Genomic DNA, 10896 nt, shown 5'->3' on the forward strand with positions numbered 1-10896 from the left:
TTCCTCATTTTAGAAATCAAGCGGTATGACCTCCACAGTGCATGCACAACCTGTATAGTTTGGAAGTTATCGGGTATCAGGAGACTGAACCGGTGTTATGTCCTTACAGATGTGCTGGTATGGAGCAATGATCGAGTCATACGCTGGATACAAGCTATTGGCCTCCGAGAATATGCAAATAATATTCTAGAAAGTGGTGTACATGGTTCACTTATAGCACTGGATGAAAACTTTGATTACAGCAGTTTAGCTTTATTATTACAGATTCCAACACAAAACACCCAGGCAAGTTTGCTCATGCTACTTCTGGTTAATCTGTACCCATTATTGCCTTTTATTCCTCTTCAACCATTTTAATTTTTTGCTTTGTTATCTCTAGGCACGGCAGATCCTTGAGAGAGAATACAACAACCTCTTAGCACTAGGAACTGAAAGACGACTTGAGGAAGTAATTAATTTTATTTTCAGTATTTATAAAATATCACAGTAGAATATAAAAATTAAATTGAATGCATGAAGACATGTTAATTCGCACATTGTTAAAAAGAGTCAGTTACAGGTTTAAGAAAAAATTAGGAAATGCCAGTCAAGGCTTTTAAAGTAACCTCAGTATGGCTACATATTCATATCATTTTGGATGCTAAATTTGGCACTGCACTCTGACCTTAAGATGAACATTTTCCATAGGGGGAACATGCAGAAAGGAGTGGAAGTTTCATTGGCCAGAGCAAGTGGAGGGGAGGGGGGGATGCCTGTGCAACCTATTCTTTAGGATACTTACGCCCTTTCTTTAAAAAAAAAAAGAAGTAGAAGAAGAAAGAAGAAAAGTGGATTTTTGGTGGGGTTTTTTTTTTTGGTTCTTCAAAGTTAATCAATATGTAATGGAGTGGGATTTGGGGCAGTTACCTAGGACGGCGAATCTCAAATCCATCTATGGAAAATACTCGTCTTAAGGTAAGAGTCCAATGAAAAAATGTTCAAGTCTTGGACCTCTGCTTGTGAGGAGGAATAAAACTTTTAAGGATTTGCTGAAAATGTGAGATGCCTAGGAATTCTGTGCATGCATGAGTGTTTATTTATTAGCACTTTATGTAAGCTTTCTAATGCAGTAACAAACCACTGCACTTTCTGTCACTGTATTTGGAAGAGATCTGACTTTTAAGAAAGTTCTACTTAGCTGATACTAAAACCCTCTACTATATCGAGCCAGAGATTTAAGAAGAGTTTTCCACCCTAGCATTTAATATTTGTAAAGCATTTACTTTTACAAGAGTGTCTCAAACACATTGCAGTTGCTGGATGCAGTGCAACAAAGCAGGGTAGTTGTTGTGGAATACATCTGACAGTGGGAGAGGCAGCAGACAGCAGGATAATTAATCAAAAAATTTCATTTTGCTTTATCAAATACAACTCTGTGCGTTGACAGAGCGATGACAAGAACTTCAGACGTGGCCCCTCCTGGCGACGACAGTTTCCTCCGCGTGAGGTTCATGGGATCAGCATGATGCCGGGCTCCTCAGAAACGCTGCCAGCTGGGTTCAGATTAACCACAACATCAGGGCAGTCACGGAAGATGGCGACTGATGGTATGCAGCCATTTCTGCACTTACCGTTGAAAAGCAAGAGGCTTATTCTAGCATGCTAAATTGACTTTTAGTGCATGTCTGTCTTGCACCAGAGCGGCTGCATTCACATAACTAGGATGAATGGAGTCTGGGAGAGTTGAATTAGGGAATGGAAACGCACTGACTTGGCACACTATTGATTTTCTCAGGTTTGCTTCAGACTGTCAGTGTTTACTTTAAAAAAAAAAAAAGGCAATCTAGCCATCCTAGATCTGCAAAGGAAACATTCAGAAAAAGAGGAATTAATTTACTGACTTTCATCTAAGATTGCATGTAATATCTAAGCAAATTTTTCAGCTCATTAGCCTCTCTAGCAGGTGGAGCCTATTTTAGAGAATGAACTTAGAAAGGGCTATCACCTTTATTTTCCTATCTGACTTTCAAACTAAACTAGCTTAGCCTTGACCATCAAATAACTCAAGTTGCTAACAATTAATAACAATCAGACGGGTAGTATAGTTAGCATATACTGAATTTCAGGTACTAATTGAGTTTCTGTATACCAGTCTTAATTTTCTCTGGAAATCTTTTAATTTCCAAAAGATGCACTAACTCAGCAATGATTGGAAAAATAACAAGCTTATCATAATTAAAAAATAAGAAAATTTAAAAATCATTGTAAGAGGGCAGGCAGGAGGGACAGATCCCATTGCAGCTATTCCTTCAGGTATATGGATGATAAAGCCATGTATACCTGCCTGAAGTTCTGAGAAGTACCAGTACACAGATTGGCCCATTTCAATACTGCTGTTTATTTCCTCATGAGAGAATTTAGGTCTATGAATAGACTTGTCTCAAATTAATTTAATACACTGCTTGTAGTGATTACATTCTGTAACTCTTGAATGAACTTGGTATGACAATATTGCCATCTAAATTCCATTAAAGTTTCTCACCTTTAAAAACAATACTTTATAGTTGCAGTTACAGATGGAATAATTTACTGATTGCATCACTGAATTTCATTAACTCCACTGCTCATGTGCACGCTTTGCTTTTAATCCTGCACTTTTTGGCAATGATGAAGCTGTAAGACAAGAATCCATTCCAAGGCAAATTCCGTGTACAAATAAAGGTACTAGCTCCCTAGGCATTTCCATGGCCCACATTACTGTAGTAGCTAAGAACCTTACAAACATTCATGGATTTCGTCTTCTAGCCATGCTATGATGTAGAAAATGATATTCCCATTTTACAGATGGGGAACTAAGGCACAAGGGAGATTTAGTGATTTACTTGAGGTCTTCCAGACAGTTTATTATTGAGCTGGGTACTGAACTCAGTAGACTTAAAGATAGGTAGCTTTGAAGACCTATATCTTCATCCAGGATTTGGCTTCGTATCTCCCAGTGCAAAGACTGCTATAGTATTTAAACAGCATGATAGGTACAGTATTAGGACTTCCGACAAAATAAAGACAAAATTGATTTTTAAACCGTATTCACTTAAGATGGATTTCAGTAGTACACCAGACATGAAGAAACTCAGAGTTCTGAACTAGACCATGCCCAGATCATGTCACAGAAAGCCACAGAGCAATTTAATAGCCACCCTTCCAGTGGGAAACAGACTGATTTATTTTCTTCATGATTCTAAAGAGGTTCTGGTTTGTTTCTTCTTTTTGCAATTTGCAGTTGCTTCATCACGACTGCAGAGGTTAGACAGCTCAACAGTTCGCACATACTCATGCTGACAAGGCCTAGCAAAGAAGCCAGCACTGAATTGTTGTGAGTATTCATAAGGGGCCATCATGAAAGCTCTTTATAACTATACACTACACCCAATATTCCTTGGCATTATTCAAGCAAGAGCCAGCATGGAGTAGAGGACCTAACTCAGACTCACTAGGGTGTCATTTGATCATGACAACAGTCTCAAGCTCAGTCCAGGAGATGCTACGCTATTCTTTTGCCATCTCAAACAGCAGGTTCTTTCTGCTGAAACCAATTCAGCAGATAAGACAAAAGATTTCAGACAACTCTGTTCAGACGATAGCTCACCAACCATAACATATTTTGTATGCTCTCAAACTTAAAGCTAGAATTGGAGAGACAGCAGTAGGCACAGGGAGTGAATTTACTTTATAAGAACTTGAAGTAGTTCCACCAGGAGCTAGGGAGAGAGAAAAAAAAAAACACTAGTAAAGCAGAAGAGATTTACTTTTTTCTTTCTTTTTTTTTTAAATGAGAGATATGGCTCGATTTAGAACATCAGGTAGCTGCATAAAGCTAGAACAAAACTTCCCTATACAGAAAATCTTCCAAAGTTATCTGTTACAGAGATTCTTGCACTTCTCAAATCATTCAGAATTGACCAGTGGCAAAGAAAGGATATTCAGAGCTGGATGCAACTTTGGGTCAAATCTAGTACTAGAATTCATGTTGCATTTCTCACCACTTATCTTTTGAACATAGCTATGAATCTCACAGATTCACTCTTCCAGAGTTCTGTGGAAATAAATACACTGTTTTCTGCTGCATCATAAGTTTTGCAAAAAATACTAACATGATGAGCGCTTTCATCAGTATGGCACCATTTCATGCTAATATTTTCTCAGTAAAAAAGTTTTCTTTTCCATTGAGTTACTCGGAGGATTGTAGGGGAGCTGGAAAGAATATTTGGATAGCACCAAAACCTCACCAGGCATTAAACATGCTTCGATAGCTGTTACATATTGTAGGCAAGACATGCCAGGATCTGCAAGAAAGTCCTTTTTTTAGCTTCCCAAGACTGGGAGAGGCCTGGGGCCATCGAGATGTTACTAATTCTGGGCATGTTCAAAAAGTGCTTAGGAACAGCAAATGTTACCAGCGGAAAACATAAGACTGCTCAGGATCCTACTGATGACATGAGCTTTACTTCATAGATCTTCAGGACACTGCAAGAGTATAAAATCTTAATCTAGTTAGAAAAGGGAACTTTTCATGCCACCACTGAAAAATAAGCACAGGAGACTTTTTTTTTCCTAAAATAGGTAAGTTTAGCAGCTGGTCCTACAAAGATGATGATGAAGCACGTAAACTATATAAATCTTTTTATGTGTACGTATGTATAGATTAGAGTTTGGTGTTATGTAAGTAAAGTCAATGACAGTACTCTGCCCGGGTTCAGTGGGGGTAGAGCTGATAGCAGAGATGCACATCTTTTCTCCTATATGCTTCAGAATTGCAACATTGAAAGCACTAAAGTATGACCAAGAAATTAAGTTCAAACACCAAGCTATCTATTAGGCCAACAGTAATGGGCCAGGCACATGAGATGGTATTTTCCAATAGGTTTGAAGAGTGCAACAAGGGCAGAAATTGAAAATTGGTACGTTAACAAAAATTAACTTAAGATTATCCAAACTGTGTATTCCCACTGCATTCCAAAATTGTCTAAAAAGTAGCAATCCACAAACAGAAGTAAAGTAGCAAACTTTGCTGGCCCTATATGTATATGGGAGCTATGTATTTTGAGCAAAAAGATGTTTATACAAAGTTATACAAGCTATACAAGTTAACTGCAATTTCTATAGGAGTATTAGTAGTTTCAAGTATCAGTGGTATGCATCACATCAGTACTTGCTGCTTGTCCACTATTCTGCCAATTACAGTCTAATCTTAAATGCTTGAGAGCTCTATAAGAATATCAAATTTACATCTAAATTGTAAAGGCTAATATATGAGGATGACTGACACTAATATACTACTATTTCTTTTCACTTACTATATACTCCTTTTAGAGAAGCAACAAGATGGTGTGAACTAGAACTTTAGTATATGCACTGTTCATAAGTGCAATTTCAAAATGTCATGCAGGTTAGAAACCAAAGAGCAAGTTAAAATAATTTTGGATTTCAGTAAACTATATAAAAAATATGCAGGGAAAAGATTTCCTTCGTTATTACATGAAATTTGAAAACTTAAATTACCTGAATCTCAAGGATGAACGTGTAAACAAAACTGCTCATATGGGGGATGTGAAGTTGATTGAAGGGCAACAGAAGAGTTTTCAGAATTTTGTGATCACAGTTCCTGAGTAACAGTTTCTTCATGGAAGGAATTGATTGATACTTGGACAAAAGGGAAGATTATTCATTACAACATGCCTCCTGAAATTTTCCAGATCCAGGTCAGACTGAGATCCAGGGCTTGTAACACCTTGCCTAGAATACATCAGTAGTTGTGTTACTCTGGTGACTAAACTACCTGCATGCGTAGAATCAGGGACTGATTCTAACTAAGAAGCAGAGGGGATGGATAGCTGGATGAGCTATCATACAACAGCAATATAAGAGAATTTTTTTCATACTAGAGGAGAATATGCATAAGAAGAGCAGACTGAAAAGAGAGCTGCAAACGGGTTGCACGTGGAACAAATGAGATGGCCTGTGATCACAGCAGGCTGCGGATTCTTGTGTTCTGCTACTCACCTTTCTTACAGAGAATGTCAAAGCCTTGTATTTCAAAATAGTTTATGCCAACAATACCAGTTAGGTACAACCTTACAGTGTCTTAGGGTGTTTCTTCACAGCAGCTGGGTTCAATTCATATGCTTTCAAGTTGCATTTCAGGTATTTTTTTTAAAACATTTGTTGAAAGCACCATGACAAGCTGCCAGAAACCATGAACTGACATTCTCAGAACAGCTACATGAGCATAACCTGCGCAGCCCAGTTTGAGTGCACTCTCAAGATCAGAAATTTAAGAACATTTAAGACTGCTGGTGCCTGGCCATTTAATCTTGCAAAGAAGTTTGCCACAGAGCGCACGGGACAGGTCAAGCTCTTTGCTCTGGTGGCTGTATGTTGCCCAGCTGAGCACCTGCAATGCCATTACACAGCCAGTGGATTTGGCACTCACGCTGTCTAAGCTTTCCCAACACTTTTATGAAATACCTGTCACCACCAAGTCAGAAGGCTCAACCAGGACAGTTTCGTTGCCACAGGCTGGGGCAATAGAACATACAGTTTCACTTTCCTTCTAATGAAATGTCAAAGGGGATTTGGTAAAATCAACTATGTAGTTTATCAATGAAGGGTTCCAAAGAGGATTTGTAAAGACAGATGGAGAAGAGTAGTACCAAAAAGATGTGAAAGATAATCTGGAAACAGCTGGTCCATAGCAAAGAAGTCATGAGGGTGGAAAAAGGTAAATGCTGTCAAGCTGCAGTGAACAAGGAGAATCACAGAGTATATCAACAAGGTCTATATGCTTAAAATGTGTGTTCAGCCTTCTGTGAAACAGGCAAAAGTCTACAGATGCAGGAAACTAACCCCAGTGCTGAATCAAAACATCAAGAAGACAACTGTAAAGTGAACATAAGCAGGAGTTTGTTTTGATCTAGGACAAGAATCAGTATACATGAGTAAAGATTAAAATGCATTATTAATAGATTTATGTTGCAGATCTAAAACAACAAATGCATGTCTCCCTCAGATACTCAAAACTCATGTTTTAGTAAACCATGCAGTAGCTTAGTTAGTGCTATAATATTTTCTGGTGTCATTGCATCCTAGACCAAATGAGAATCAAAGAATCTTGCTAATTAATGTTTGTTTATTTTTCTCCTTAGATGTCATCTCTTTCTTCTACTTTACCTGAAGTGCACTACCACTGCTTAGGAAAAAGAGCATTAAAACTCTCTGCAAGAACAGGGTAATAGGGAAGAGAACACATAAGGTATATCAGACAAACAGATATGATGTTCCTTTCATGTATTGGTTAGTTTAAAACAAGAGTAAAAAAATACCTAAATTACTATTAAAAAAAAAAAAGAAAAACAAAACCTCCCCCTTTCTTCTCAGCATCTCTGTCATCAGAAATTTGGCAGTAGTGCACATCCAAAGCTTTTATCAAATGAAGCCACTCATTTTTACATTGTTCCATCTGTTTTATTGTAAAATACTAGACATTTACGTATTTACTGTGTATGTATTTCTTTTAAAATGTGTAAGTTTTATGTAAATGGATATAAATATGATTTTTTAAAAATAAAATCTATGGTACATGGGGTCTCAGTGCAAACATTTGACAATACAGTGTCAATAATACTGTTTGTATCTTTCCATTCCACCATTTTTACAGTTTTTGGATTGTAACAGTCAAATGAATATGTTTAGCAGAGTTAGAAGCTTCAACATGTTCCTACTGAGAAAATCTGTCAATATTTAAAGCTAAACACCTGCCTCTGATGATGTATAATAGAACGACATAACCTGGAACTGGAGCCAAAATGGACCTCTAAAGACAAAATGGAAATGTCAGATATCTATACAGAAGCACCATGATGGCTCACCTCTTAAACAAATAAACCCAGAAGAACTGTTTACAAAAAAAAAAAAAAATCAGTTTAATAAAACGTGATTTATACAAAGGAACAAAAACTTTCTTCTATGTTACCTGCGGACCAAGAAGAATCTTGCTTTACCAAGAGCCACCTTTTCGTTCCAGGATCTTCAGACACCAGCCAGCATTGGAAAATTAAATCTAATATTTGCATAGAATCAGATTCTCGTTTCCAGATATATTCAACAAAGAAAATGAAAGAAAAAAACCTCACCATTTCTTCATTATAACAGGGCATTAGACAGGCTCCTGTCTAGCATGCTTTTAGCCAAGATGGCCTTGCTGAGACTTCACAAAAGTCAGTTTTATCAGAGGAAATAACTGAAAGACAGAATGATAAATATATAGTGTATAAAAGTTTAGAAGAGCAACTATTACCTGCTGTGGCTTTATTTGGTGGTGTTATTGTTGTTTATTCTTTGTTTAAATGGGAAGTTTCAAAGTAAGACCTATTTAATAGTCATTTACCTATTTGCTATTTTTCTGCTGCTTGATCTTAGCTCAAGACCTGTCTTTTAGTTATTTCTTTTAGCAGTTTGATCTGCAATGTTTGCACGTACATAAACATTTGTTTTGTCTATTTTCATTTGGCAAACTTCAGTCAATCAGATGGTGAAAGATTTTTCTCCCCCAATGTCAATAAAAAAGAATTCAGTGCTATTTGTGTTTATAAGTCTATTAAGCTTGGTACATACAGTAGCATTAAAATAGCTAGGTGCCAGATACTTCTCCTAAGCACATTTTGCCACTAACAGGTATGAGTCACGATGGATCTACCGGTCAGAATCTGCCACGAGAGGGAGCACTGAACTTGCTGATGGGTGCGATACGACGGCTTGGGTTAGCACACAACTGTATAAAGCCATGGCTCTTTTACATACAGTTCCTCGGGCTTAACTGTCATCGACGCTGATGTTCCTTCTTCTCCTCCCTCAGCCTCCTTTTGGATTATTTTAATCCAGAATGTCACGAAGTAAAGCAATGCAAACACCATTTTCAGTGGTTGCAGTATCATTTGACTACACTTCCCCTCGTAAACGCCCCCTCCCATTTTACAGCATTTCTTTTTCAGCCCGCGTTGTCACAGCTCACGCTCACATTCAGGGGGCAGAGGGAAAACAATGAGCAAGATCTTGCGACCAAAGCTGCAGGTATCCTGCCCTAGGAGTACAGCATCCCCGAATTATTTATTTCCATAGTAGAAGAAAACAGACCAGAAGAATTAAAAATATATTTCAAAAGAGTATTATTGTGACTTCAGTTTTCATCTAGGGCTAACATATAAAATCTCCTAGTATAGCCCTGTCTTCTCCATATGAGCTGAAGCTCTACTCTCAACAGCTAGAAATTGTGGCTATACTAAATGTTGTCTAGTTGGCTCCAACCCTTTCAGCACGCTGGAAATAATTATTACATCAACCTCTTCCAGCCAAGTTTCAATAACTCCCTGAGCATTCAAATCTACCCACATGCTGCTTCTCTCTAAAAAACAGAATTAAGAAAATCAGTGCGCTGCTACCACTTGTTAAATGAGCTTGTTCTTCCTTGACGGTATAACCACGTTGCTGGGCAGCACCAGAGCTGTGCACAAGAATGACTACTCCTTCTCCCTTTCACCAGCTCGGCACAAAGCTAAAGCTGTAGACAAAGCATTCTGCAATCACAGTTCCTCAGGAAAAGGCTCCTCTGGGAAACAAAAGCAATGCTCATGAAACAACTATTTTTCCATACTGTACTGCTGCAATAAGGTGGTTTTCTTTGTCTGGCTTTTCTGAATGCTAATGAATGAGACATTTGGCATTTCTGGAATCCTCCACAGTACCAGGGCAGTAGCAGAGTGCGTACACCTCACCACTCTGCCCCTCTCTTTTATCCCAGTCTTGATCTTAAATGATTCCTACCAAAAGAGAAAAAAAAAGAAAAAAAAAAAAGAAAATTAAAAAATAAAATAAAATAAAATAAGCTCAGGCTTCCTCAGAAAGCAGAAATAAGTTATTAAAGACATTTTTGTCATGGAGACACTTTAAGAATGCTAACTATTCAAGCTCTTCACAAACAGTTCAGATGACAGATAATTGTTTCTTGTCAATATTAATATGAGCAAATAGCCCCTCAGAAAGGTAAGTGCCTAAATATCCATTACTAATGTTTTGGGTTGGGTTTTTTTTTTCCTTTTTCAAAAACAGTCTGATGTTAAGTCTTTCTTCCTTTAAAAAAGAGCCCCAAACTAGAAAACAGGTTACTTTTCCTTACAAATGGAGAAACTGGTGTAGGAACATGAGATGTCATTGGGAAAACTACACAAGATCTAGGAAATTAATTCTCCTCTCCTACATCCTATTGCAGTATCTTTACTAGAGGGCTTGTGCTCTCACTAATTAGTTCCCCTCCCCTGCTTCTGCAATTAAAACATGATGGCTGCAGCCAGGATAACATACACAACGTCTCAACTTTCATTGCACAAAAAAAAGTAATGGCCGTGCACCTCGTGAATGTGTCGCAGTTTCTCTGTGATAAGACCCTTGCAGTTTCTCACTGATTTTAAAAAAAATCAGTGACAACTCCCAACATCTCTCTCTTGCCCTGTAGCTGTTCAGCATCGGTTGCTAAGTTGTAGCATTGTGAAACTGAAAAATACTCAGCAGTCTCTGCAAGGCACTCCATTCTTTGGCATGGGCCTCCCGTTAAAGCCTTGGTACTTAAATAATCCATCCAGAAGAAAATAACCTCTTCAAGTAACTGAACTTATATAAGAAGTATTTCATGAAAGTTATCAGGACATAGAATCATAGAATCATTAAGGTTGGAAAAGACCTCTAAGATCACCGAGTCCAACCGTCGACCCAACACCACCATGCCCACTAAACCATGTCCCTAAGCGCCTCATCTACACGTCTTTTAAATACTTCCAGGGATGGGGACTCAACCACTTCCCTGGGCAG

The 10896-nt window shown here is 38.0% G+C and overlaps 1 protein-coding gene across 2 annotated transcripts in view; it reads left to right on the forward strand.

The window, feature by feature from the left end:
* Positions 1 to 8614, forward strand: part of PPFIA2 (protein tyrosine phosphatase, receptor type, f polypeptide (PTPRF), interacting protein (liprin), alpha 2) — a 356094-nt gene extending 347480 nt beyond the window's left edge. For both annotated transcript variants that reach the window (XM_009327518.1, XM_009327519.1), the window contains 5 exons: positions 110 to 285; positions 380 to 448; positions 1427 to 1586; positions 3260 to 3352; positions 7182 to 8614. In XM_009327518.1, coding sequence (XP_009325793.1) covers positions 110 to 285; positions 380 to 448; positions 1427 to 1586; positions 3260 to 3318 — 464 coding nt within the window. In that variant the 3' untranslated portion in view covers positions 3319 to 3352; positions 7182 to 8614. The remainder of the gene's footprint in view (positions 1 to 109; positions 286 to 379; positions 449 to 1426; positions 1587 to 3259; positions 3353 to 7181) is intronic.
* Positions 8615 to 10896: the final 2282 nt, after the last annotated feature.

The sequence above is a fragment of the Pygoscelis adeliae genome, unplaced genomic scaffold (assembly GCF_000699105.1).
Source record: "Pygoscelis adeliae isolate BGI_AS28 unplaced genomic scaffold, ASM69910v1 Scaffold113, whole genome shotgun sequence".
In the NCBI taxonomy this organism is placed as follows: domain Eukaryota; kingdom Metazoa; phylum Chordata; class Aves; order Sphenisciformes; family Spheniscidae; genus Pygoscelis; species Pygoscelis adeliae.